This window comes from Perca fluviatilis, chromosome 2, assembly GCF_010015445.1.
Source record: "Perca fluviatilis chromosome 2, GENO_Pfluv_1.0, whole genome shotgun sequence".
NCBI classification, from domain to species: Eukaryota; Metazoa; Chordata; class Actinopteri; order Perciformes; family Percidae; genus Perca; species Perca fluviatilis.
The window spans coordinates 18,257,914-18,284,620 of NC_053113.1; the positions used below are offsets into that span (position 1 = coordinate 18,257,914).

At 40.2% G+C, this 26,707-nt stretch overlaps 2 protein-coding genes across 2 annotated transcripts; both read left to right on the plus strand.

Annotated features, from left to right (window-relative positions):
• Positions 1–356: 356 nt before the first annotated feature.
• serpine2 (serpin peptidase inhibitor, clade E (nexin, plasminogen activator inhibitor type 1), member 2) lies at positions 357–12,486 on the plus strand. Its single transcript, XM_039780196.1, has 9 exons — positions 357–610; positions 4,586–4,864; positions 5,077–5,304; positions 5,808–6,005; positions 7,776–7,974; positions 8,080–8,177; positions 11,199–11,285; positions 11,455–11,538; positions 11,843–12,486. Exons 2-9 carry the CDS (start codon positions 4,600–4,602, stop codon positions 11,878–11,880), a joined length of 1,197 nt encoding a protein of 398 aa, XP_039636130.1. The 5' UTR covers positions 357–610; positions 4,586–4,599; the 3' UTR covers positions 11,881–12,486.
• Positions 12,487–13,593: 1,107 nt separating this feature from the next.
• wdfy1 (WD repeat and FYVE domain containing 1) lies at positions 13,594–26,405 on the plus strand. Its single transcript, XM_039780206.1, has 12 exons — positions 13,594–13,823; positions 15,895–15,962; positions 16,130–16,203; positions 16,418–16,472; positions 17,371–17,521; positions 17,602–17,714; positions 20,097–20,223; positions 21,680–21,785; positions 23,767–23,868; positions 23,958–24,088; positions 24,273–24,381; positions 26,153–26,405. Exons 1-12 carry the CDS (start codon positions 13,687–13,689, stop codon positions 26,210–26,212), a joined length of 1,233 nt encoding a protein of 410 aa, XP_039636140.1. The 5' UTR covers positions 13,594–13,686; the 3' UTR covers positions 26,213–26,405.
• The last annotated feature ends 302 nt before the right edge of the window (positions 26,406–26,707 follow it).

A 26,707-nucleotide genomic window follows, 5' to 3' on the forward strand; every position in this document is an offset into this window, starting at 1 on the left:
GACTGCTCTTACATGTTGTTTCTAAACATTCCCCATCACTGTCACTTCCTGTTGCAAACAATTACAAGTTATTATCTGCGTCAAGTTAGCTAGAGTTGGCCAAAAGGTAGGCCTATACAGGAAGTACATACACGGACCTAAACATGAAAACCTTTTTTTTTTTTTTTTTTTTTTGCTTCTTCAGCTAAATAGGAGCGAAAACTCTCAAGTAGGCCTACAACAATACAATTGTATCACAATGTAAAAGTATGGGCGGTATATTATAAATGATGTGAAACTTTTGTGTCATTAATTGGGGTTTATTTTGAAAGTGTACCGGAAGCTCACATTCTGTTATTTTTAGTTTGACACTAACGGAGACCAGCAACCGTTTTGCGGAGACACACTCGCTTTATGCTCGGTTTGAAGGCGGAGTTCAGTCCAATAAAGTCCTCTTTAAGTCAACAGCGAAGTCAGTAGTAGTTCTCACTTTCACTGGAATAAAGAGTGTTTCTCATTTACATTGCGACCCAACCGTTTCTCGTTTTGACGGTAGTGAAAAGCAGACTAGTAAGGTTACAGTTTCACCTGCGGCATAATTCGGAGTAACGTTAACGTCACCTCGTGATAGGTAAGTTAAGGACTGTGGTTTTTTTTTAACATTAACGCTACTTTTACAGTAGACTCAACTAACGCAGCTAGCTAACGTTATTCTAAACAGTTGACAAACGGTTCCTAACGTTAACGTTAACGTACCTAGGTTGAGCACCACCTTGTAGTCCGACGCACGAAGTTGCTCCTACCCGTTTAAATAAAATTGTTTCAGTTAGCTAACTGTAACATAAATCATGCGGCTTTTGTTTGACACCACCTAACGCAAACGTTAAACGTTATTTGTGTAACGTCAAGTAGTAGCTAGTTAAGTTATGTTAACGTGACTTACATTGGAATAGTTCAGGCAAAAAGTGCGCCTCACATCCAGTGTGGAGCTGCTTTCTTGGACTCCCTGCAGGTCTAGGTGTATGCTCAATGTATGATAATAAGCATGGTCGTCAAGGATGCCTTTTTGTCATGTGTGCGAGTGCTCCTGGACATTTGACAGACAAATACAAATGATGATGATGACAAATTATCTCAAATACAGAGCGGGTTTAAGTTAGCAGCAGGTTTGATATTCGCAGGATATTCGTTTTCGACCTACCCCCATTCAGTGTCTTCAATAAAATTCCACTACATTACTAGTGTAGTATGTTGAGGACAGCTTAGGACACTTTGTCAAAAAAAAAAATCACAATGGTATTTGTTGTCGCTACCGATTTACAAGCGAAAACAGCACTTCAATCTATGTTCCGGCTGTTGGCTGAGTTAGGGACCGTCTACAAATTACATTACTCAGGCTGGTGACATAGACTACTGGGATTCTTTCAGGAAAGAAATCACCAAAAATCACCAAAAGTACATTTTCTCATTCTGATTGCTGTAGTACTTGCCAATGGTAAGCCTTTACTTACTACAGGTCATATTTTTCTCATATGTCACATTATAGTGAAACAGGATGGAATTAAAAGTTTAAAATATTCACCAAAAATCAACAAAAGTACATTTTCTCATTCTGATTGCTGTAGTACTTGCCAATGGCAGGCTACTACTTACTACAGGTCATATTTTTGTCATATGTCACATTATAGTGAAACAGGAAGGAAATAAAAGTTTAAAATATTCACCAAAAATCAACCAAAAGACATTTTCTCATTCTGATTGCTGTAGTAGCTGCCAATGGTGGACTGCTAGTTACTACACATCATATTTTTGTCATATGTCACATTATAGTGAAACAGGATGGAATTAAAAGATTAAAATTATCACCAAAAGACATTTTCTCATTCTGATTGCTGTAGTAGCTGCCAATGGTGGACTGCTAGTTACTACAGGTCACATTTTTGTCATATGTCACATTATAGTGAAACAGGAAGGAATTAAAAGTTTAAAATGATCACCAAAAATCAACCAAAAGACATTTTCTCATTCTGATTGCTGTAGTAGCTGCCAATGGTGGACTGCTAGTTACTACAGGTCACATTTTTGTCATATGTCACATTATAGTGAAACAGGAAGGAATTAAAAGTTTAAAATATTCACCAAAAATCAACCAAAATACATTTTCTCATTCTGATTGCTGTAGTAGCTGCCAATAGTGGGCTGCTGGTTACTACAGGTCATATTTTTTTCATACGTCACATTATAGTGAAACGGGAAGGAATTAAAGTTTAAAATATTCACCAAAAATCAACCAAAATACATTTTCTCATTCTGATTGCTGTAGTAGCTGCCAATAGTGGGCTACTACTTACTACAGGTAATATTTATTAAAAAATATGACCTGTAGTAACTAGCAGTCCACCATTGGCAGCTACTACAGCAATCAGAATGAGAAAATGTACTTTTGTTGATTTTTAGTGAATATTTTAAACTTTTAATTCCATCCCGTTTCACTATAATGTGACATATGACAAAAATATGACCTGTAGTAAGCAAAGGCTTACCATTGGCAAGTACTACAGCAATCAGAATGAGAAAATGTACTTTTGTTGATTTTTAGTGAATATTTTAAACTTTTAATTCCATCCTGTTTCACTATAATGTGACATATGACACAAATATGACCTGTAGTAAGCAAAGGCTTACCATTGGCAAGTACTACAGCAATCAGAATGAGAAAATGTACTTTTGTTGATTTTTAGTGAATATTTTAAACTTTTAATTCCATCCTGTTTCACTATAATGTGACATATGACAAAAATGTGACCTGTAGTAAGTAGTAGCCTGCCATTGGCAAGTACTACAGCAATCAGAATGAGAAAATGTCTTTTGGTTGATTTTTGGTGATAATTTTAATCTTTTATATTCCATCCTGTTTCACTATAATGTGACATATGAGAAAAATATGACCTGTAATAAGCAAAGGGCTTACCATTGGCAAGTACTACAGCAATCAAAATGAGAAATATTTACTTTGTTGATTTTTGATAATTATTAATCTCTTTAATTCCATCCTGTTTCACTATAATGTGACATATGAGAAAAATATGACCTGTAGTAAGCAAAGGCTTACCATTGGCAAGTACTACAGCAATCAGAAGGATAGTATGTACTTTTGTTGATTTTAGTGAATATTTTAAACTTTTAATTCCATCCCGTTCACACAATAATGTGACATATGAGAAAAATATGACCTGTAGTAAGTAAAGGCTTACCATTGGCAAGTACTACAGCAATCAGAATGAGAAAATGTACTTTTGGTGATTTTTGGTGATTTCTTTCCTGAAAGAATCCCAGTAGTCTATGTCACCAGCCTGAGTAATGTAATTTGTAGACGGTCCCTAACTCAGCCAACAGCCGGAACATAGATTGAAGTGCTGTTTTCGCTTGTAATCGGTAGCGACAACAAATACCATTGTGATTTTTTTTGACAAAGTGTCCTAAGCTGTCCTCAACATACTACACTAGTAATGTAGTGGAATTTTATTGAAGGCACTGAATGGGGGTAGGTCGAAAACGAATATCCTGCGAATATCAAACCTGCTGCTAACTTATACCCGCTCAAATACAGATGATCCAGGAGTCGTAAATTATAGACAAATTGTACATCCACTTCTCTTATATTTATATTTTTATATATATATAAACATAAACACAATATACATTTTTAGAATTTGCTCGGATTTCCTCTAATTTTGCCACCAAAAGAAAGCTATATTGCTGTGGCTTAAAATAGCAGTTTTATTTAAACTAATGCTGATTGGTCGGTCATATTATGCCAAACGCTACCTTTTATTCGTACAGGGATTTCAAGTCACTATATCAAAATGCCATCAAATCGCCACATTTTTGTAAATGGAGTTTGGTTTTTTTGGTTTTTTTTCTGAGAACAATCTCAGAGATTTAACTGCAAATCTAATGGGTTAATGAACCATGAGGACTATAACGAATAACCAAAAAATGTGCACAGCTCACGCTGAAACTGTTGAAAGATAAAACATGATTACCACCAGTAGGTACATGTACAATACATCACAGATGTAATATGTCCCTCTAAGCAAGCAAGCCAGCAGGCATTCTGGCTGCCTCTTGTGGCTACATCCATTCTGCTTCAGTGAGTGGGGTTCAGGTTGAATAATTTTCCTAAAATGGTCTGAAAGATTTAATTTAGTCTCAAATTAAAATTAAAGAACTAAAACATAGTAAACAAAAGTGTTATTGTTAGAGTGTGAGTAAGAGTTAGTCAGATCCTGCACCACTGAATAAACTGTGATGTTGCCAAGGACAAGCAAATTGCAGTTACCCATGATGAGTCATATGGAAGTGATATCTGACTCTTGGGAATTATTATTTAAAGGAATGCCTATTGTTGTGAATTGATGTTTTGATAAATCTGTTGTTGTTCAGATGGTACTTCTCATAATAATGAAATATTGATGATGCTCATAGGTAAACAATACATGCTACCTGTAATTTGTATGTCTACTGGAGAACAAATCAACAGATGAGACTGCCGTGGTTCTTACAAGAAAATGTATCTAATATTCTTTTCTTTGTTTCGTACTAGGTGCTGTGGAGTTGATGATGAAGCATCGCTCATTATTCTGCCTGTATGCACTGGTGACCTTGTATGGCCATAAGGGTGTGCTTTCCCAGGCTCCCTCCTATGGTGAACGGGGCTCTGATCTGGGCATACAGGTATTTCAGCAGGTAGTCCGCTCCAAGCCACTGGAAAATGTGGTTCTTTCACCCCATGGTGTAGCTTCCATCCTTGGGATGTTGCTACCAGGAGCACATGGAGAGACTCGGAAGCAGGTCCTCAATGGTCTACGTTACAAGAAAAACGGTACGGACTCTTCCTGGCAGTAGAAGTTGAAGCGCTAACCTGGAGTTGTGCTGGTGAACATTATATGCCAGTTGTGTCTCAGTATTAGAATTTTGTCGATTAGCTCTTAACATGAACTGAAGTCACTGCAGTCAGATGAGCCAGATACACAACAGTTAAAACCTAAGAAATAATTGAAAACTAATTCACTTCTGTTTACTTGGTCTGCACAGGCCCTTACAGGATGTTGAAGAAACTACACAAGACCTTGACAGCTAAGTCCAAACAGGACGTTGTGCTGATTGCCAACGCCATGTTCAGCCAGGAGGGCTTTCCCATGGAGGAGGCCTTTGTATCCACCAACAAAGCCAACTTCCAATGTGAGAGCAGGGACCTGGACTTCAGCAACCCCAATGTGGCAGCAGATGAAATCAATGAATGGGTCAACAATAAGACCAAAGGTAGGAGTCATGGATGAATGTAGCAGCAGTATACGCAGAATATAAAATATTCTCAAACAGCCCTCGTAAAGGCAGATGTAAGCAACAGCTGTAAAAATGTTTTTGACCCAGTTATGATTTCCATAGTTGTAGACAGATATGTATTGAATTATGTAAAGTTTTGAGAGAACACAACTGAGATTGAGCCTAAGAGACACTTATTCACCTGTGAATTAGGCGCAAAATGTATTTCCGATCACCCTAGGGGGGGGTGAGAGTTGCTTGGGGTGTTTGGGCCCCTGTATCCTTACCTGCAAGTCTATTCATATTGTGTTCATACATCAAAGGCAAAGGCACAGTATGAAGCCTCGACTTTGTAATGTGATCAATTTTCTACTGCGTTGATTGATGGGTTCTAATATAATGTTGCATTATTTCTTTCTCATCTGTGCTGAAGTGAATATAAAAGAGATTTATAAGATATTTCTGATTGAATAATGTTCCCGTGTTGCATGTTTGTCCAGGTCACATCCCCAGCTTGATCAAAGCAGACATGCTGGACTCGGCTCTGACCCGTCTGGTTGCTGTCAACGCAATCTACTTCAAAGGCTTATGGAAATCTCGCTTCCAGCCCGAGAACACCAAGATGAGGGCCTTCAAAGGGGGAAATGGAAATGTATATAATGTTCCAATGATGTCCCAACTATCTGTCTTCAGCATTGGTGAGCGGTGATGTGTGAGAGGTTTCCACTGATGGCCTTCTGTGTGAGACTAACCATTTGAATATTTTTAATCGAGAAATTATTCAGTATTAATGATTTTGCTTTTATATAATTGACTTGCTTACATACAGCCAAGGGTGTACATCCATCATGATGCTGAATAACAGATGTTCTTTACATTTCACCACTAAATGTAGGGCCGCAATTAGAAGGTAGGGTTCGGCTGTAGATAGTCGTACTATTGGATTCTAACTTGAAAGTAATTGGCCTGATAAGAAGGTCATCAATTGTATAGGTGATAAAACAAATAAAATTACATAATATTTCTTACACAATAATATGACAAAAACAAACTTTGGATTTTTATGTATATACATCCAGAGGAATTTAATTCTAAAATAGGGGCCGTTCTTATTTTTTATACATGCTGTATTTGTGGGTAGATTGTTGAGGTATGTTGTTTAGTCATACAGTAATACAGATTTAGTTGGGTACTGGATTAGTGGGTTTTCCATAAAGTAGTATAGCATGAGTGCCAGACAGTAACTAAAAGTTAGAAGCTGCTATTAAAGTAAGGTCTGCCAACTTGATATACTGTAGATTTGATAATAAATTGTTTTTATGATTTTGATTTATGATAAATTGTTTTTATGATTGTGATTGTCTTTATTCGCAGCCCTTTGCCAGTTTTTGATTCATAGGTCAGCATGTGTTGAGTTGTAAGGAAATGCAGGCTAAGACATGCCCCATCCGTAGGATATTATTTAGTTCTGTGTGAAATATAATGATGTACTAGTCACTCATCTATATTTAGATGAGTTGTCAGAGTTGTGTTGGAGTGCTGTGGATAGATTCTCACACAGTGCTAGAGTTAAACTAAGGCCATGTTCAGCTGCGAGCCACAGACGTTTGTGTCTTTTGTCCGTGTCCTGCTGTGTGTGACCAGTTGATTATTGTCCCCAAAGTACCGTACCTAGGTCATAAAGAGTTTGTAACAGCCCTGCATCACTTGGCTATGGCTTGATACAGTTCTGAATATAATGGGATTTACACATACGTGGCTTTATGACTTCAGAACATAATGTGCTGTGGTTTAGTTTAATGACCATATGAAGCATGAAAAAAATGTAATGGATGTTTGTGGTATGAAACGAATGAAAAGGTACTGCTGTGACTTTATGGGTTTCTTTTGGCCAAAAGCAACTTTCACAATTACTGTAAGTTAAACTGTTCATTTGTCTTATTTTGCAGCTAAGTGCCTTACACGATGGAAATGTGTTGGTATTTATACCATTTATTATTCATACAGTCAGCCACACTGAATTCCATCTCAGGCGTCAACATATTTGAATGGTGAGAAAAGCACTCTCTAAAAATGCATCCCAGAGCCCCTCCACCCCACCCCACCCCACCCCCACCTTTGCTGAAACTAACAACCTGTCCAAGAGAGCCTGTTGCTTTGCTAAGATAAAACAACTGCTGTCTGGTAGGTCATTTCTGAGGAAGAATCTGTCAGTCAGCATTTTCCGTTTCTAGTTTGTTTATACTAAATACAGATTCAGAGCTGCAAAGAGAGAGACAAAGAAAATAGTGTCACCCACATCAACACTAAGTTCTTCAACAGACAATCCTGGTAAAATGGATAGTTGGATACCGTCACACAAATAATGTGGCATTGTACAAGGCTTGACTCAAGTTTCATCCTTACCACCATCACCAGACCTTTGAAACAATTAGCCTAACCCTTAACCTCTCTTCTTCCCCTGCCAGGCATAGCCACCACACCTCAGGGACTGAAATATAAGGTAATTGATCTGCCCTATCACGGCAACACGATCAGCATGGTGATAGTTGTGCCCTATGAAGAGGACACACCTCTGTCCCGTGTCATCCCACACATCAGCACAGCCACAGTGCAGAGTTGGTCCAAACTGATGCACATGAGAAAAGTCCACCTGCTCATCCCCAAGTAAGACACACACGTACAGCAGTTGCTCTTAAAACTTCTTTGACTGAATGTGTCCGTAACACTGTGTGTGTGTCTGTGTGTTTCTGTGTGTGTGTGTGTCTGTAGGTTTACTGCTGATGCAGAGGTATGTTTGGAAGCCCCCCTTTCAGCACTGGGAATAACAGACATGTTCAGTCAGGACAAAGCTGACTTCAGACACCTCAGTGAGTCTTCTGCCTCAAAGTATTTACAACAGGTTTATTTGGATACGAGGAAAGCTTGAAAATACGAAAGCATTGTTGGCTGTTTACTTCCAGAGCTCGTAAACAATACTAGCTGTCCAATGTGACATTTTTTTCTTCCTTTTTCATTCCCTCATCTCCTCAGGATGATCCGCAGGAGCTCTAAATGTAATGCTCTATTGCCATCATGTGGTGTAAGCTGCAAAGCAGTTCATAGGATTACTCCAGGAAAAAAAATCAATCGGTGTCTGTCTGAAAGATGTGGATTTTTTTTGCTGTAGTGCCATCATGCGGTGTAATTTAGCAATCAGGTAATACTTAATACTTAACTCAATAATTAATCAACCAGGCTAATACTAAACTGTTTTTTTTCTTGTGTAGTCATTATTGACGACATGAGGTCCAGTTCCAGTATCGACTATTAAAGGAGAATTCCGGCCAATTTTTACGTTAATCTTGATCGCTATAGCTACGCGAGTACTTTCGATAGAAAAAACCCCGACCCGAATTAGTGCAGCTAACACGGAGAAGCTGCAGCTACATACTACAAGTGTCCCCTGAGCTAAAACGGCAGTGGTCGGGGCAAGTTTTAGAGTGCCTCTGTGCCTCTTAACAGACACAAAATGCAATTAATATGTCTGTGCCACATGAATAGGGCCCTTACGTGTCAACAAGATGTGTTTTCAACTCAGACATTGTTTAAATTCACCTACCCTGGTCCCTGTCTCGATCCTGCCGGTAGCTAGCTTGCCCTGCTAGCTGATAGCCATTAGCTGCTAGCTGCTGTCCGGTGAGTGTATTCAGACAGGCTTCTGTGATAATAATCCCAATAACAATCCATGGAGTGGTGGTGGTGTGGCTATGTCCTCCAGAGGACAGGTCATGTCACGTCTTGAAGTGTATTCCCCCCTAAAAAAACAGTAGTGCGGTAGTAGCTGTTAGCTGCTAGCTGCCCTCCGGTGAGTGTGTACAGCCAGATAGCCGTTAGCCGTTAGCTGCTAGCTGCCGTCCGGTGAGTGTATTCAGCCAGGCTTTTGTGATAATCATCCCAATAATAATCCACGGAGCGGCGGTGGTGTGGCTATGTCCTCCATTTACTGAAGGCTAGCTTTAGCTTGTGCTTGGAGCAGCAAGTTCATCTGCCTGTTGCCCCTCTGTCTGTCTCATTCTTTCCAACTCTTGTGAGGCTAGTTCTTCGTCTGTATACTCGGGTTCGAATAAATAAAGACGACCATCAAACTCAAAAGGCTCTTCCGTGTGTTGTATATCTGCTATATTCTCCATACTCCAAGCTTCTTCCCTTATAAACAACTCCGCTCTTCACTCTTCACACACTACGCTCCAATCTGCACACTACTGTTTACCTTTTCCTGCTACAACTGAATTCCCAGGAGACAGCGCGATGCTACAGCTAAGCTTCAGTAACGCTATTTCTGTGCAAGCCACAGACATCGTTTATCCCGTTTCCATGTAGTTACATAGTCACTGATATGGTCATAACCACTACAGTGCTCAATTACCTATTTTGAGAGGGAAATAATCTAAACCTTTCGCTGCGAAGGCATGATCTGTCCTATGTAGGACATCCACCAGACCACCGGGCACTCCGTGGATTTTTATTGGGATGATTATCACAGAAGCCTGGCTGAATACACTCACCGGACGGCAGCTAACAGCTAAAAGCTATCTGGCTGTACACACTCACCGGAGGGCAGCTAGCAGCTAACAGCTACTACCGCACTACTGTTTTTTTAGGGGGGAATACACAAGACGTGACATGACCTGTCCTCTGGAGGACATAGCCACACCACCGCCACTCCGTGGATTGTTATTGGGATGATTATCACAGAAGCCTGTCTGAATACACTCAACGGACGGCAGCTAGCAGCTAACGGCTATCAGCTAGCAGGGCAAGCTAGCTACCGGCAGGATCGAGACAGGGACCAGGGTAGGTGAATTTAAACAATGTCTGAGTTGAAAACGCATCTTGTTGACACGTAAGGGCCCTATTCATGTGGCACATACATATTAATTGCATTTTGTGTCTGTTCAGAGGCACTCTAAAACTTGCCCCAACCACTGCCGTTTTAGCTCAGGGGACGCCTGTAGTACGTAGCTGCAGCTTCTCCGTGTTAGCTGCACTAATTCGGGTCGGGGTTTTTTCTATCGAAAGTACTCGCGTAGCTATAGCGATCAAGATTAACGTAAAAATTGGCCGGAATTCTCCTTTTAATGCTCGTAATCAGTTATTTCTTTGTGACACCAGAGATGATAAATACACACTTAAGGATCAGTAAAGCAGTGCATGACCTGCTGACAGTACCTGGAATTTGATTTCCCCATGTGGGTCCGTGTAGCGCTGATGATGCAGGATGACAGCCACCAAAACTGTCCAATTTATGAGTTACCTGTCAGTAGGGGTGGGAATCTCTTGGCACCTCACGATTCGATTCTAAACCGATTATCGATGCATCTCGATGCAATAATTTTTTTGTGTACATTTCCATGCGTGATTTAAAAAAATATACATATAAATCTGAGTTTGCTACTCCGAGTTTGCTAATCACTTCCTAGACAAAGCTTAGATTTTGACATATATTTGTCACACACAAGTTTTAATGAAATGTTTTGTCCATGTTTTTTTATTTTGTAGTCATTCCATGATTAAGCTAGCCTGACAAGCCAGACCCACATCAAGATGTTGGGTCTGGGAACTCACCATTAACGGAGCTCAATCCGAGGGGCGGGATAAACGGTTGTCTTTCAAATTCCCTCTGCACGCAATAGGATAGCGCTACAACCAGGCAGAGCAACGAAGAAGGTAGCGAAGCTAGTTGATAGATTAAACTTTTGCCGTATCCGGTCGGCAAAACTCCGAACACATCTTCCTTTTTTAAGAATGACTTCAGTGCCGTTCTTTGTTCTAGCAAAGATGGCATGGCATGTCTGTAAACTAACGTACTGTACGTGTCTAAAGCTAATTAACAGTTATTGATTTCTCAGGTGCTGAGCCTGTGCATGTATCCAAGGCACTCCAGAAAGCCAAAGTTGTGGTGAATGAGGATGGAACAAAAGCATCAGCTGCCACTAGTGAGTATTTGTTCTGTGAGCCTTGTCTTGGACTCAAATGTTTTGCCAAACACAAAGCTGTAAGTTAATGAGAATGTTCTATGTAAAGGTTGATAACATATTATTGTGCATTAACCTATGCTGTAATATGTTCAGACATGTTTTCACAATTTGTTTGCTTTGTGTTTAGCTGCCATTTTGCTGGCTCGATCCTCTTCACCTTGGGTTACAGTGGACAGACCTTTCCTATTCCTCATCAGACATAACCCAACAGGTAAAGTCTTGTATTTTCATCTGGATTTACCTTTAAATGTTATATCTATATGATTTATGTATGTAGAAAATCTAACATTTGTGCAACTACATGAGAAATGAACTAGACGTATTACCATTTGAAATATGGAAATTAATCACCAATGTAAGGCGTAGTGAAACCAGGTAACGCAATCAATCAATCAATCAATGACCTTTATTTCAACTCATGAAACACTGAGGTTGCCCTCATTTACAGTGACGACGAGCTGTCCCTAAAGAAAGCGATGCTTGACTATAATGAGTTCTCCCCGTCTCTGTCCCAGGTACTATTCTCTTTATGGGCCAGATCAACCAGCCGTGAGCCCAGCCATCACTGGCCAGCCCCTGGTAGCATCATAGGCCAGCACGGGAAATGCCTCTACACTGCCATGCATGAACACACGCACGCACACACACACACGCACACACACACACACACACACACACACACACACACACACACACACACACACACACACACACACACACACACACACACACACACACTTTGCTGTAGACTAATGTACAGTGTGGACATGTTATTTGTTATTGCTTTTTATGCTACCTATTTTCTGTAACGCATAACATGCTTTATAAAAATGTTTTGCAGACTAAATTTTCCATTTGTTTAAATTTTTTTTTTATACTTTTTGAATTCATTTTTAAGACTTTGGATGTCATTTGTGTATTTTCTCAACTCTGGAGTGGATGATTATTTTATTTATCATTTCACAGTTTCAGTTTAAAGGTTCTCCATCTCAAGCCATGTCACTCCAGCCTGTTCTAAGTTTCACTCCTAAGTTTTGACAATGTACATCCCATCTTGAATGCTTGCATTCAGCTACTTTACAATAATTTTTGTCCCTCACTGAGGAAATCTTCTGTTATACTTTCATATTTGATCAAATAAATTCACATATTTATAACATCAATGCTTTTGCCTTATTTATTTGAAATCTTTTTGGTCATCAGAGGATTGGACGGCCAGCAGCAGAAGCCCAAGAGGCATGTGTCATCAGAGCAGACAGTGGGATTGATGGCGATTTGGGCACTGCTTTTACAACATCAACCTTCGTGGTCTTTGAATTTGTGCATGAGGGGCCTTTCTTGCCTTGGGGCTGCGTTTTGTATATTTTATCACTTTGCCAGGGACTTTCAAAGACATTTTGATGGGCAGTGGTTAAAACATACACATACATCTAACATGCATGTATAGGATAGAATGTAAATGAAACAAAGAAATAATACATTCATAAATTGTGATCTTATATAATCGAAACAGCCCGGCCATTCTCTTCTGACCTCTCCCATCAACCAGGCATTGTTGCACAGAGAACATCCACTCACAATAGATTATCTTAATCGGGCCTTTTTCTGTAAACCCTAGAGATGGTTGTGCATGACAATCCCAGTAGATCAGCAGCGTGGATGTATTATATTGAACAGCAGTTACCAGAAACCAGCAGTTTCTGAAATACTCAGGCCTGCCCTTCTGGCACTAACAACAATGTCACGTTCAAAGTCACTGCAATCGCCTTTCTTCCCCATTTTGATGCTTGGGTTTGTCTACATGCCTAGCTAAATGCATTGAGTTGCTGCCATGTGATTGTCTCATTATATATTTGCATTAAAAGCAGTTGAACAACTACCTAATAAACTACCTAATGAAGTTGCGGGTGAGTATATGAACTGCGGTATACGTGCAGTTTAGTGTCCCAAATTCCCCATAAAATATCCAAACCACCTGTGCTACCCTAATCCTAACCCTAACCTGTCTCAAATAAGACCCTCATCATTTGGCACACTCAGTTTTTGCAAAGTAATTTGGGACACTAAACTGCACGTATACCCTCTTTTCTTTACTGCTATGTGGTGCTTTACAAAACTTTAGAAATCATTCAATGCTCTGTGGATGTGGCTATACGTAATAAACCCGGCTCTGTGGCACGTCTGGCCCACTTGCCTTGTAGCTAATATATGCATCTGGCGAAACTGAATTCTCGCTCATTTCCCATTCTTGCAGTAATTACGGTAATCCTGACAGCGGCTCCGGGTGTCAGCTGATCCTCCTTCACTGTCGAGAGAGTAGGAAAATCAACTGAAACACTGCTGGATACTTAGCTAAACCATGGCTGCGGAAATTCATTCGAGGCCCCAGACCGCTAGACCGATTCTTTTGAACAAGATCGAGGGACACTCGGACGCTGTCAATGCAGCTGTTTTAATACCAAAGGAAGATGGAGTGATCACGGTCAGCGAGGACAGGTGAGTTTTGCCAAACAGGCTAACCCCAGCCTCACGGCAGCAGCTAGCGGGCTCGGTCTATTTGCTGGTCATTACACTCTTAATTGTTGGTGCACTGGTTGAAGAAGGACAAAACAAAAGGAGAAGAAACAACAATTTAGAATGGAATGTGTTTTGGTTTGCATGTTCCATAATGGAAGCAAGGTTAGCGTAGGGGGCTGTCGGGATAGAAATCCATCCAGAATGAGTCCTTTTCGTAATATATCCGCGATCAAACAGCCAACCATAATAGTAAACGCGTATATAACATTTTGTTTCATTCTATAACGTTGGGCTTTACGACTCAATAATGCTGTACATAACATTATTATCATTGTTTAGGCTCTATCGACTTAACAGCTAACGTTAGCTAGTTAGCTAGCTAGCTGCTCGTATAGTAAACATTAGCTACTTTATGTGTTTTAAATGGAACGCATTAAGCTGGACCTTGTAATAAAAGTCAATTTACTGCCCGCTCTTTGGTTTTTAATGAAAACAATAATAACATCCTCTGCTCAGCAGCTGGACCCCCTCAGCCGGACAGTTAGGGGACCTTTTCACCCACATCATGGACTATTACACCTCAACCTTTGTGCATATTAAACATACTACGAACTTTTGGACATCCCCAGATCAATATTTTTGTACACCCTACACTTAATTTTACAGGCCACCTCCTTTCTCTTACTAAAACAGTTCTATTGTACATATTTGTTATTTTGTTTTCTTTTTACATAGCTACTACAAACGAATATTGTATGTCCTTGACTGTAGCTGTACTGTGCCTTATTGTTTATTCCCTTTTTAATGTTTATTATAAGCCATTAATACACCATGGAATATTCCTTGCAAGTGAAAACTTACTTTGGTAATAAAAATGATTCAGATTTTAAGTTGTTTATTAATCTTATTTACAAGTTGCTTCATAATGCCTGGCATCTAAAGCCACACATGACTTAATACACTAAGTAAACATGACATCGTGACAACCTGGGTAACGTTACAATAGGAAATCCTTTCGTTTTGGAGTTCATGAATGATTTAACTCATAAATGTAATAGTGTATTTTTAACAACCCCTCAAGGCAGCAGTGCAACTACAGTCTGACAGATCTTCACTTGCTCTATGGTTGCAGTTGCCAGATAATCTCAGATGTGAAGGTGTAAGGTGTAAGAAGTATGGTCAAATCAGTCCTTCACATTCACCGAGTTATAAGTGATGTTAGGGCTGTTCTGTTTGGTTACAAGTGTGAAGAAGCAACATCACCATTACAAGCTAAAGGATATTAGTATCTGTGAAGAACTATGATGCAGTTTCCATCACATATCTAACCCACTTAATATTCAAAAGGGAAGTTGTGGGGCGATGATGCAGCAGTCTAACTTCCAGGTTTCTTAATGAAACTGGACTGGACAGATGCTGCTTTTGATACGAGTGTGTTGCTTGTTACTGCAATAGAAGTAAAACTTAAAGGTTAAAGGTTTGCAGAAGCTTATTTTATATGCACCTGAACTGAAAACTTAATGTTGTTTTCTAAAGCACATGACACTATATGATCTTGCAAAGTTATCCAGTTTTTTTTATATTATATTTTGGGGGGCATACTAAAATGTTTACCGTTAATTATTAAAATACACAATATTTATTGTAAGAATAATGATCAAAATGAGCATCAAAAGTGCTTTTTGGTACAACACAGTTTCGCCACCCTACCCCTTTCAGTGCTGTTTTGTGAACAGAATCAAGCATTGTTTGTAAAGAGTATTAGAGTTGGTTTTCCAGAGGAGGATTAAGCCTAGTCCTAGATGAGAGCTCTCTTCAGTGGATATTTCCATTGAGTATTTCCAATTAAAAAAAAAACTCTTATTGTTACATAAAGTACATATCTAACTGCAGGGTAGGTCCATACAAACGGTAAATAAAAGATTAGAAATGCACTGTCAGTTCTGTTTATCAAAAATTGACCTTCATTACGCGAAATAGCCTGCAGAATGAGCCCTTGAGGACACATTGGCGAGTGCTTTTAATGTGATGTTTTGACATTTGCCTTCAGGACTATCCGAGTTTGGCTGAAAAGAGACAGCGGTCAGTACTGGCCAAGTATCTACCACACAGTCTCCTGTAAGTAAGACTGCATTGCGCGTGTCTGTGTGTCTGTGTGTCTGTCTGTGTGGTAAAAAGCCTTTTTAGTAATTTTTGACAGCAATACAATGCACACCCCTCTACAACGTGGCATGTGTATAGAGACTTCCCTGCTCATGGTCAATGTCTACGTCTTTCTCCTTAAGCTCCATGCTCTTGCATGTCGTACCACCATGACAGCAGACGCATCTTCATAGGCCAGGACAATGGAGCTGTTGTGGTGAGTGAAGCTAGCTCAAACAAATGGCTTCATATTCTTGCTCCAGGCTCACTCTTTTGGTTGTTCAGTTAAAAACAAATGTAAAAAACCCTGCATATCTGGTTTTAAATAGGCCACAATTTCAATATTTGCACTCCTCAAAATGCCTGTGGGGGAAGGATAGTTATTTGATTTAAAACAAATGTTTTTTTTTGTGTGTTTGCTTGCCTTCCAGGAGTTTCTTATCTCTGAAGACTTCAACAAGATGAACCATGTCAAAACATATCCAGGTAAGAACGTAAGATTAGGAGACATAATTTGAATCCAGTTCAGCAACAAATTGAGATTGGGCAGAATTTTAATTCAGTGATTAGTCATTTGATACAAAAATAATAAACTATTTTTTTTAAATAATTGATAATAACAATTGTTTCAGTCACTTTTCAAGTAAAGATGATGAAAAAATGCTGGTGAAAAAACATTATCTGGTTCCAGTTTATCAAATGAACGAATTTGCTGCTTTTCTTTCATCATTGTAAAGTGAATATCTTTGGGTTTTAGACTTTCTAATCAAACAGAACAAAACATTGTCGCCTTGGGCTCTGGGAAGTTGTGACGGGCATTTTTTTCACCATTTTCTAAACATTTCATCGACAGAACTATTAATCGAGAACATAATCGGCAGATAAATCGATAATGAAAATAATTGTAAATTGCAGCCCTAGCCATTTATATCTTATTTTTAACTCTCACCCAAGTCAGCAAAGACATGTATTATTGCAGGTTTAATTATGTCACACAAATAAGTATAGCATATTAGCACATACTGTGCATTGACTATCGGAAGGGTTTGGGTATTAAATGAAGTATTATATCAATATAGAGTTCTGCACATTACAGCGTTTCAAAAGGGATTTCTTTTCTGTAAAATGGAAGACATTGAGTTACAGAGATGGACCACTATGACTGTTTGAAGGAATTTGTCTGTCTTAGTCTGGATTACAGAGACGCTAAGCAGAAAGCTTCTGGGTGGATCAGCACGTGGAAGGGCAAATTAGTCTTAGGTGGTACTCATCCATGACGGCTCAGATATAAAGCCCAGTGGAAGATGTGATCTTATTTGATCTTTATTCAACATGACTTGTGCCTGTTTAACACTTAACGTGTGTGTGTCTGTGTGTGTTGCAGCCCACCAGAACCGTGTGTCAGATATGGTGTTTTCCCTGGAGAGTGAGTGGGTGGTGAGTACTGGCCATGACAAGAGTGTGAGCTGGATGTGCACCCAGAGTGGCAGCATGCTGGGGAGACACTACTTCACAGCCTGGGCCTCCTGCCTACAGTATCCTTCAATCAGTCACTGTGTGTACACTACAGGAGTATGCAGCAGTCTGTCTGTTTCATCCCTGACTCCCTGCTCAGATACGATCACGACACGCAGCACGCCTTTGTCGGCGATTACTCAGGACAGATCACACTGCTGAAACTGGAGAAGCAGACGTACTCCACCATCACTACACTAAAGGGTCATGAAGGTAAAGACGCACACTTGCCTATACATGAAGAAGAGTTACATTTGTCATTGGCGCATAACTATTGTTTTCTCCCAGCGTAGGGGAATCACACAAGATCTCGGCGCAAATAGTTTGTCTACTGCATACTTCTACGAACAAGCAGGCTTCTGATGCTGAAGCTAGATATGGCAGATGTGGCCGCAGTAAATAATAGATGACCCAGATTCCTCCACATGGCTTTATAATTCAAGAAAATGAAAGAAATCCAGTATGACGAGACACGCTCTGTGGTTCCCTGAACGGTCTACCTGCTTTTATACATTCAAAAATGCATTGTGCATGATAAAACAATCTTATGGTTTGAACAGGAAGAACAGTGTTAATATTGGTCAGAGTTAAGTGTCAAAGAGAGCATTGTCACACAAACTTCATGGGGTCTAACATGTATTTTTCAAGTGAGTAGAGCTCAATTGGGCAGGATTTGAGTCTACTTATTTACAAGAAATCCAGTCATTTGGTTTGAATGATGATGATGATGAAATTCCAATATCTACCAATATCTGCTTGTTTGAGTTGAGATCTGGGAACTGTGTTGTTTTCATTCACATCAAGCCGTTCAGTGACCATTTGAGCCGTTTAGATGGGAGTATTGTCATTCTTGAAAATGGACGAATGCATTACTCAGATGGGATTTGTATTCAAGGGTCAGTCAGTGTACTTGTAGCTGTGCCAAGAAAATGGATCCCACAACAAAAATAAGCCACTGTGTGAAACAAACACTTCCCTGTGTTCTTGTCTGGGCATTTCTCATACATGTGCGCATGAGCTTGTTGAGAACAGAGTGAGGGATGACTCATCTGACTGGATCTCTGTTACTCAAAATTTTTCTTTTTTTTTTTTAACCACAGAGGGCTTGCTTACAGTTTAGACAGACATTGTTAGTGTGCTCTTGCCTTTTAAAAAAAATTATAAAATGCAAATCCTTACACCATAACATTTTTAATGTATATTATTAATGTTTTTAGTGTTTAAATTTCCTACCTCTCTCTTTGATCTGCCTTGGTGCTCATGCTAATACATATTAATTGGACTTATAATAATGCTTATTCATGGGTGTGGTGCTGGGCTCGAGCTGTGCACAAGCAGGAGTTCCGCCCCCAATTATTTAATGGAAATTATGATTGATCAAATTTGGAAAAGAGAATGGAAAGGTCAGACCTCCCATCAAGGTTTTTATACTTGCTCTTTTACCAAATTGTATAAATGGATATTAGCAGGGTTGCCACCACCAATAAATTAGACTCTTCTATTTTTGTGACATTGTTTCATGTTTAGATATTAGTTATTTTTTCTCTCATGACAGCTGATGGAAACATACCTTCAGCAGAGGAAAATGAAGTTATAACTACCATAGTGTTTTTTTTCCCCACATTGGTCCATGAATGCAGATCCCAGTAGCTTCTTATAGTTGTATATTATTATGTGCTGTATGCTGCTCTACTGTATGAGAATACTGTGTGTATAAGGTGAATACCCAAGAAGAGATTGCTTTTGATGCCGGTTCAAGGATCCCATGGTAGTATGGTGCTCTGTGTATGTGTGTCTCATCAGTATACAGTTACTGCCAGCCTAATCACTCTACCACCACCTGTCTATTAGTCATCATATGACTGGTCTAATTTCAATCCCAGAGTTCTTTTCCCTTCTGAAGGCTTCACTGGAAACATGGAAAGAGTTAAGTCTTGGCAAGTTAAGTCTAAGTTGTCTGGAAAATCAATGATTCAACAAAATCAGAAATTCAGTTAAAGCATTTAAAGTCATGGACTGTTCACTGTACTGTAACAACATAAAACCTTTGCTAGAACAAAGGCATAAAATAAACTCCAAATAGTAATTCTGTTATTTCATAAACTGTAATCAGTTAAATAGTTCTGTGGCCACTCATATTCAGACCAATGGGAACAGCTTTTTTTTTTCTTCAGTTTTTACTTTTTTTCTTAAACATGTAACTTTTTTCAGGATTTAAATTTATGATATCCCCCCAAAAATGGGCCTTTTTTAAGTGGAGTGCCACACACATTGGAATGTGAACACAGGAATTGAAGTAGTCCTATAATGAAGCATATAATAAGATCTTGGTCACATTAAATCAGTATGGTGTACAACAATGGAAGAACGGGACTCATTCAGTTTCAAAAAGAAGGGGGTTCTGTAGCTCCAGTTGTAATTAGCTCCAGGTTTAAGGTGTTTGGGCTGAGCTTCCTGTAGTTCTCCCAGCAGGCACTAGGTGGAGCCAACAGGTCAGGCTGTAACACTGTCGCTCAACAGGCTCTTGCAGCACATAATAACCCATCTCACAAGTGTGTTTCTTTTTCTCTCTGTTCATCCCTCTGTACCCTCTAGGTAGTATAGCAACACTGTGGTGGGACCCTGTCCAGAGGCTGCTGTTCTCAGGGGCTTCCGACCACAGCGTCATCATGTGGGACATTGGGGGCCGCAAAGGACGAACGTTACTGATGCAGGGACACCAGTAAGTCCATCGGTGTTTCGTATATGCGCGGATGCTGAGTTAGCTATACCTCTTGTGTTTGTCGGGGACTGGGATGTTTCTAAACTAAATCAGGGTAGGTCAGCAGATGGTAGTCAGAGTAGTCAGTAAAAATTATAAGTGTGTGTGTCAGCCTATTGGAAAATAAAACAGCTGTCCACAGGCACTGACTGTTGTGATCAAAGCAAAGTCCATGTCAATGGTGCTTTCAGGATTTACAGAGGTTTGTCTCTCTGTCTGCTCTTGTACTTCTGAGAGGTCCTTGTTACGGCCACAACACACAAACACTATTTAAAAGGTGACCATCAACATCTAATAACACCAAACCAGAAGGTAGAAAACGTGGATCAAAGTTTATTCACAAATTAAACTACAATTAATTAAACCAAAACTATGGGAGTCTGGAAATCTGGCCAAAATGAACAAAAGAAGAGAAGAAGCTTAGGCCAACCCATCAAGGGCCGTCGGACCCAGAACTTCCCCCCCTAACCCAAGAGTAAACTAACTAATAACAAAACAAAGCTGCGAAAACTAGACTACCAGACCTCCATCCTCAAAACAAAGAAACACAAAAGCAAAAATAACAAAGCAACAAAAGACAACGATGCAGATGGTAGTCAGAGTAGTCAGTAAAAATTATAAGTGTGTGTGTCAGCCTATTGGAAAAAAAACCCAGCTGTCCACAGGCACTGACTGTTGTGATAAAAGCAAAGTCCATGTCAATGGTGCTTTCAGGAGTTACAGAGATTCTGTCTGCTCTTGTACTTCTGACAGGTCCTAAATCCTGTTATGTCTTTATCTCTTTTGTCACTCCTTTTATTATTATTTTTTTCTATTAAAATGTATTTAATAGACTTCCATATATGGAGCATTACAGTACAGAACAGTATGGAAGCAAAAATGCTATTGTCAATGTAGTCAGAGTAGTCAGTAAAAAATTATAAAAGTGTGTGTGTGTCAGCCGATTGGGGAAAAAAACGATTGAAATGGACCTTTTGATCTTTCGGAATTTGAGTTTTAATATGAAAGTTCTGTCAGTTTCTTTGTATTGTTTCACCTGCTATTCGTATATTTATACTTGCTTTATGTATTAAAGCAGCATTAATCCAGTTTTGGCCACTAACAGGCTTTCTCACTAATTCTTTAACTCTAACGTTGTCTGTTTGGTGCAAGCAGGTATAGTGGGTTTAGCGAAGTTTTTTTTGCTGGAAATGTTTGCCTATGGGCATTCATAAGACTGAACTACACAGTAAACACGCAGCCTACATATCCCGACAAAGTGTGATGAGAGGTTCAAACGCTCTGTAGAGTTGCAATTTCACTTTGAAAATATTGCTCAGTGCAGGTTTGTATTATTATTATTATTATTATTATTATTATTATTATTATTATTAAATTATAATTATCATTTGTTCTTTGTATTCAATGTCTCCGTCAGTGAGCGTGTTCAGGCCATTCGTTACCTCCAGTTGACCAGACAGTTGGTGTCGTGCTCGGCCGATGGAGGTATGGCAGTGTGGAACATGGACACGCAGAGAGAAGAGGTCTGCTTTCTATGTTTTTCTCATAGACGTTTGTGTAAAAAAGGCAATAGTGTCCGACATAGAATTTGAATTGACTTTTAAAGGCAGATTAGCTGTACTCTACACTGATAAATTTGTAATTTCTTCATTTTTAGTGGACAATAAATAGGGTTGGGTACCGAAACTCGGTGCCAATAGGGAACCGGTGCCGACGTAAACGGTAGTAACGAGACCGAATAAGAACAAAAGTTTCGGTGCCTCATTTCGGTGCTTGACTTTACACTACACCTGACAGCATGTAACGTTAGCCTACCTTTAGCTAGCAGCTGGATTAAACACCGGTAAAATGTTGACAGCTAACGTTAAACAGTGTAAACAGTATTTCACTGTGGAGGACTTCTGCAGCGGGATGTAACAGTCTGCTCTGCAGCGGAGCAGTTGCCGTTGTCGCAATTCATAGATATACAGTAGTAGTACTAGTAGTACTATGTTTATATGGTCGGAATTAAACAACACAGACGGTGCGTTCACTCGCAGCTGCCGTTGTCGGAATTAAACAACACAGACGGGGCTAGATTTATCAAGCCGTTTGCGCCTGTTTCCAGGCGCTAATTGGTCGCAAAGACGGACGTAACCGATGCGGGCTATTTACAAACAGGGCGCACTTGGGTAAAATCGCAGATTGTCTGCCACATGAGCGAGAAGAGAGAAGTTGCGCTTTCAATATGCGTTCGTGGGAGGGTCGTGGGGAAAGTGGGAGTTCCACCCAAAAAGGTGGAAGGATAAGCGCAAAGTGCGCCTAATTATATATTCCGTGGTATTTACAAAGACTGTCAGTAAGAGCGCGCCTCTATTCTGCGGGGGAAATTCTCCGCCTCTTTAAAGCAGATCTAAACCAGCCGCAGTCGAGTTTCCTCGTAGACCTTTGTGCCGCTGGTGAAATGGCAACAGTAATTTGAGCAAGATGAAGACATAGGCGAGGCTGAAAATATTTTTAACAGAAGAATCACACTTTGTCAGTGAACACAACATAATTTAGCGTTACAGATCAAGCAGACATGCAATATTAGAGTTACTGGAAGAAATCAAAGATGAAATTGAATCTCCCACTCAGCGTTCACATCCCATTCCAGCAGTTGTTAAACTCCTCGCTACATTACAAATATTGGCATCAGGATCATTTCAAAAAGTCATAGCATCAGCAGTGGGAATATCGCAGTCTGCACTCAGCCATATCATAGCACAAGTACCGCTTTGCTACAGCGCAATTTACGGTATAGTGGGCGGAGAAAGACGCTGATTGCCTGATGGGTGTCAGGGTTGATAAATACTACGCAAAATGTGGAAGCATAGCGTGCGCTATTACCGAACTCGCATAAACGGACGCAGCGCAAACTGCGCTAGTGTTAGTAAATCTAGCCCACGGTGCGTTCACTTGCAGCTGCCATTGTCGGAATTAAACAACACAGACGGTGCATTCACTTAAAACAGGTAGCTTCGTGGTGCATTCACAGTAATTGTAAAATACCCTTTTCCCATCTGGGGTTCAACAGCAATATACTGGTGAAATACGTTATTGTTATAGTTATTACATTATTATTAAATCTTTAATTTTGACCATGGCCTTAGCAATAAACAAGTCACTGACTGTTGTTTACTACCCTTATTTTTTTTTCTTCTTGTTTTTTTTTTTACTTTATTGAAAAGTACCGGTTCAGGCACCGTTTAGGCACCGGCACCATTTTAAAAGTATCGATTTAGCACCGGAATCGAAAAAAAACAAAACGATACCTAACCCTAACAATAAATCATAGTATAATGGTCAGTGGAATGGGCAGTATTTCAGTATGAGAAGTTGGTTGTGAAGAATTTTGTTTCTCCTCTCCATTTTTTGTCTCAGTGCTCTTTACATGGGTAAATATGATTTTTGCAGCACTTGTCTATATGGAGCATTAATTTAGTCATATTTAATGGTAGCTTTCAACTGCATGTGCATCTGCAGGCGCCCCAGTGGTTAGACAGCGACTCTTGTCAGAAGTGTGAGCAGCCTTTCTTCTGGAACATCAAGCAGATGTGGGACACTAAGACCATGGGGCTCAGACAGGTAGGAGAGTCTGATCAGTGTCCTTAGCGGTTGTGAGTCCCTCAGTCCATCACTCACGCTAATATACAAGTGTTTTTACTTTTGTGCAGCACCACTGCAGGAAGTGCGGCAATGCTGTGTGTGGAAAATGTAGTTCTAAACGTACCACATTCCCGATCATGGGCTTCGAGTTCCCGGTGCGGGTGTGTGATGCCTGCTTTGATACCATCAAAGAAGAAGAGTGAGTAAAGGGCTTCTCTACATTTTGCAATCATTGATCACATTATATCCCTATTTCATAGTACTGAGGGCAACTGTGTGTGTGTGTGTGTGTGTGTGTGTGTGTGTGTGTGTGTGTGTGTGTGTGTGTGTGTGTGTGTGTGTGTGTGTGTGTGTGTGTGTGTGTGTGTGTGTGTGTGTTGCAGTCGAACACCATTGGCCACGTTCCACGAGGGGAAACACAACATCGCCCACATGGACATGGACCCATCCAGAGGCCTGATGGTCACTTGTGGAAGCGACCGCATTGTTAAGGTCAACAACAGTTTTTTGATACCAGATAATTCATGCATGTATTCAGGTTGTGTCAAACGCAGGAAATCAGCGTGTCTGCAGGCAGCCCAAAAACCGCTGTGCAGCCACACAGACCTGCTGACACGGCTGTAGAGTCCTTTTAAAGGTCCCATGACATGGTGCTCTTTGGATGCTTTTATATAGACCTTTGTGGTCCCCTAATACTGGATCTGAAGTCTCTTTCCCGAAATCCAGCCTTGGTGCAGAATTACAGCCACTAGGGCCAGTCCCACAATGAGCTTTCCTTAGGATGTGCCATTTCTGTGTCTGTAGCTATTGAGGAGGAGAGAGGGGGGGGGGGGCAAGGTGGAGGGGGGGGGTGCGGCCTTGACCAACTGCCACTTTGCTTGTTTGAAAGCCATGATGTCTCTCCCCCATGGTTGGGCCAAATTCTCTGGGCGGGCAAAGCAGAGAAAGGGGAGGTAACCTTGCTCCTTATGACCTCATAAGGAGAAGATTCCAGATCGGCCAATCTGAGCTTTCATTTTCTCAAAGGCAGAGCAGGATACCCAGGGCTCGGTTTAGACATATCGCCATTTGTAGCCACTGGGGGACCATAGGTAGGCTGGGGGAACTCATATTGTTGTTAAAAAAACTCATAAAGTGACATTTTCATGCCATGGGACCTTAATCCTCCAGGAATACAGTACAGTACACAAGAAGGTTATGTGAGTGAACAAAGCTGCACGCATCACAGGCACTGCCTATGTGGTCGCATGCTTATGAAACAACTATATAGACAATGTTGCAGTAGCTGTGGTGAACTTGAATTCATTTTTTTTTTAACAATGTACTCAAGTCGTGACAAGTTTTTCACGGAGAAAACAAAGTAGCAAATCTTTGGTAATTACTTAACTGCTGCAGCATAATCTACTTCTCCTCCTCATAAAAATTTATTATGCTGCCAAAATGGTGTAAGAAATTTCTGATGGACATTTTAGATTTTCACATTTTTTCTACCAAGAAAAAAGCAAACACAAAACCTTTTTAATAGGTTCAAACATGTATGGTGGTCAGTCTTTCAGGTGTAGAGGTCTTCTATATCTTGGGGTACTTTTTCGTAAGAATCATGTTTTCATTGGTTCCTTTATTTCACCTTTCAGTTTATTTCCATTGTGCAATTTATTGTAAATTACCAGTAAAAAGTCTTAAAGGTGCCCTGCCACACGTATTTCATTACTTTGTGGTAGCTAATGTCTGAAGTTCTACCATGGACTCTGTAACATTTTTTTGTGGAAAAAATGCCTTGGTTACCTTGTTCAAGCCATTCTAGCGTGGTATAGAACGCCTACAGGACGACTCAGCTCAATTTCTGCCAGTTCTCATTAATATTAGCTAAGCTGTTTGAATCTGATTGGCTAACAGCTAGCCAATGAGAGCCTGGCTGTCAGAATCCTTTACCCAGCCCAACTGGGCGAGCTCATGAATAGTAATGATGCCAGACTGACCAGCTTTTGTAATTGGCCTGATTTCTCTGCTTATTTCTTTTCAGTGGCTAGAGCTGACAGAGGAGGTAGCAGTTCATTTTCACATTCACAACATAACACTAACACATATGGACCTAACATATTTTAAAAACTGTTTTGTATGGCAGGGCACCTTTTAAGATAACCTGGAAGTATTCAAGAAAAAACAGAAATGGTTCATGAGTCCTCTCAGTAATAATGCAGAATCCTCAAACGTGACTTTGCACCAGGCCTTTATCATTATTATTGGCTCTTTGTCTCCACAGATCTGGGATGTGACGCAGGTGGTTGGCTGTAGCTTAGCAACAGGCTTCTCTTCGCGCTGATTGGCCCAGCCCACTACATGGTGCCCCCTGTGCTCTGCCCACTCTTCTAGTGTCATGGAAACCCCTCTGTACAGTATATCTTCCTATCACCTACTGGGATCTTCAGCTACAACCAGGCGTGTGTGTGTGTGTGTGTGTGTGTGTGTGTGTGTGTGTGTGTGTGTGTGTGTGTGTGTGTGTGTGTGTGTGTGTGTGTGTGTGTGTGTGTGTGTGTGTGTGTGTGTGTGTGTGTGTGTGTGTGTGTGTGTGTGTGTGTGTGTGTGTGTGTGTGTGTGTGTGTGTGTGTGTGTGTGTGTGTGTGTGTGTGTGTGTGTGTGTGTGTGTCCCTCCACATTTCTTTTGCTTCTCAAACATTTATTTTCACTAACTGTCAGTCCGACATGAAAGTTTGTGTGACTTTTTGATCTGATCCGAAACAGAACCCTAAGCACAATGGTGTGCATGCATTGTAATGATTTCTCCTATGGGAGGAATAGTATTGACATTAGTGTTTAC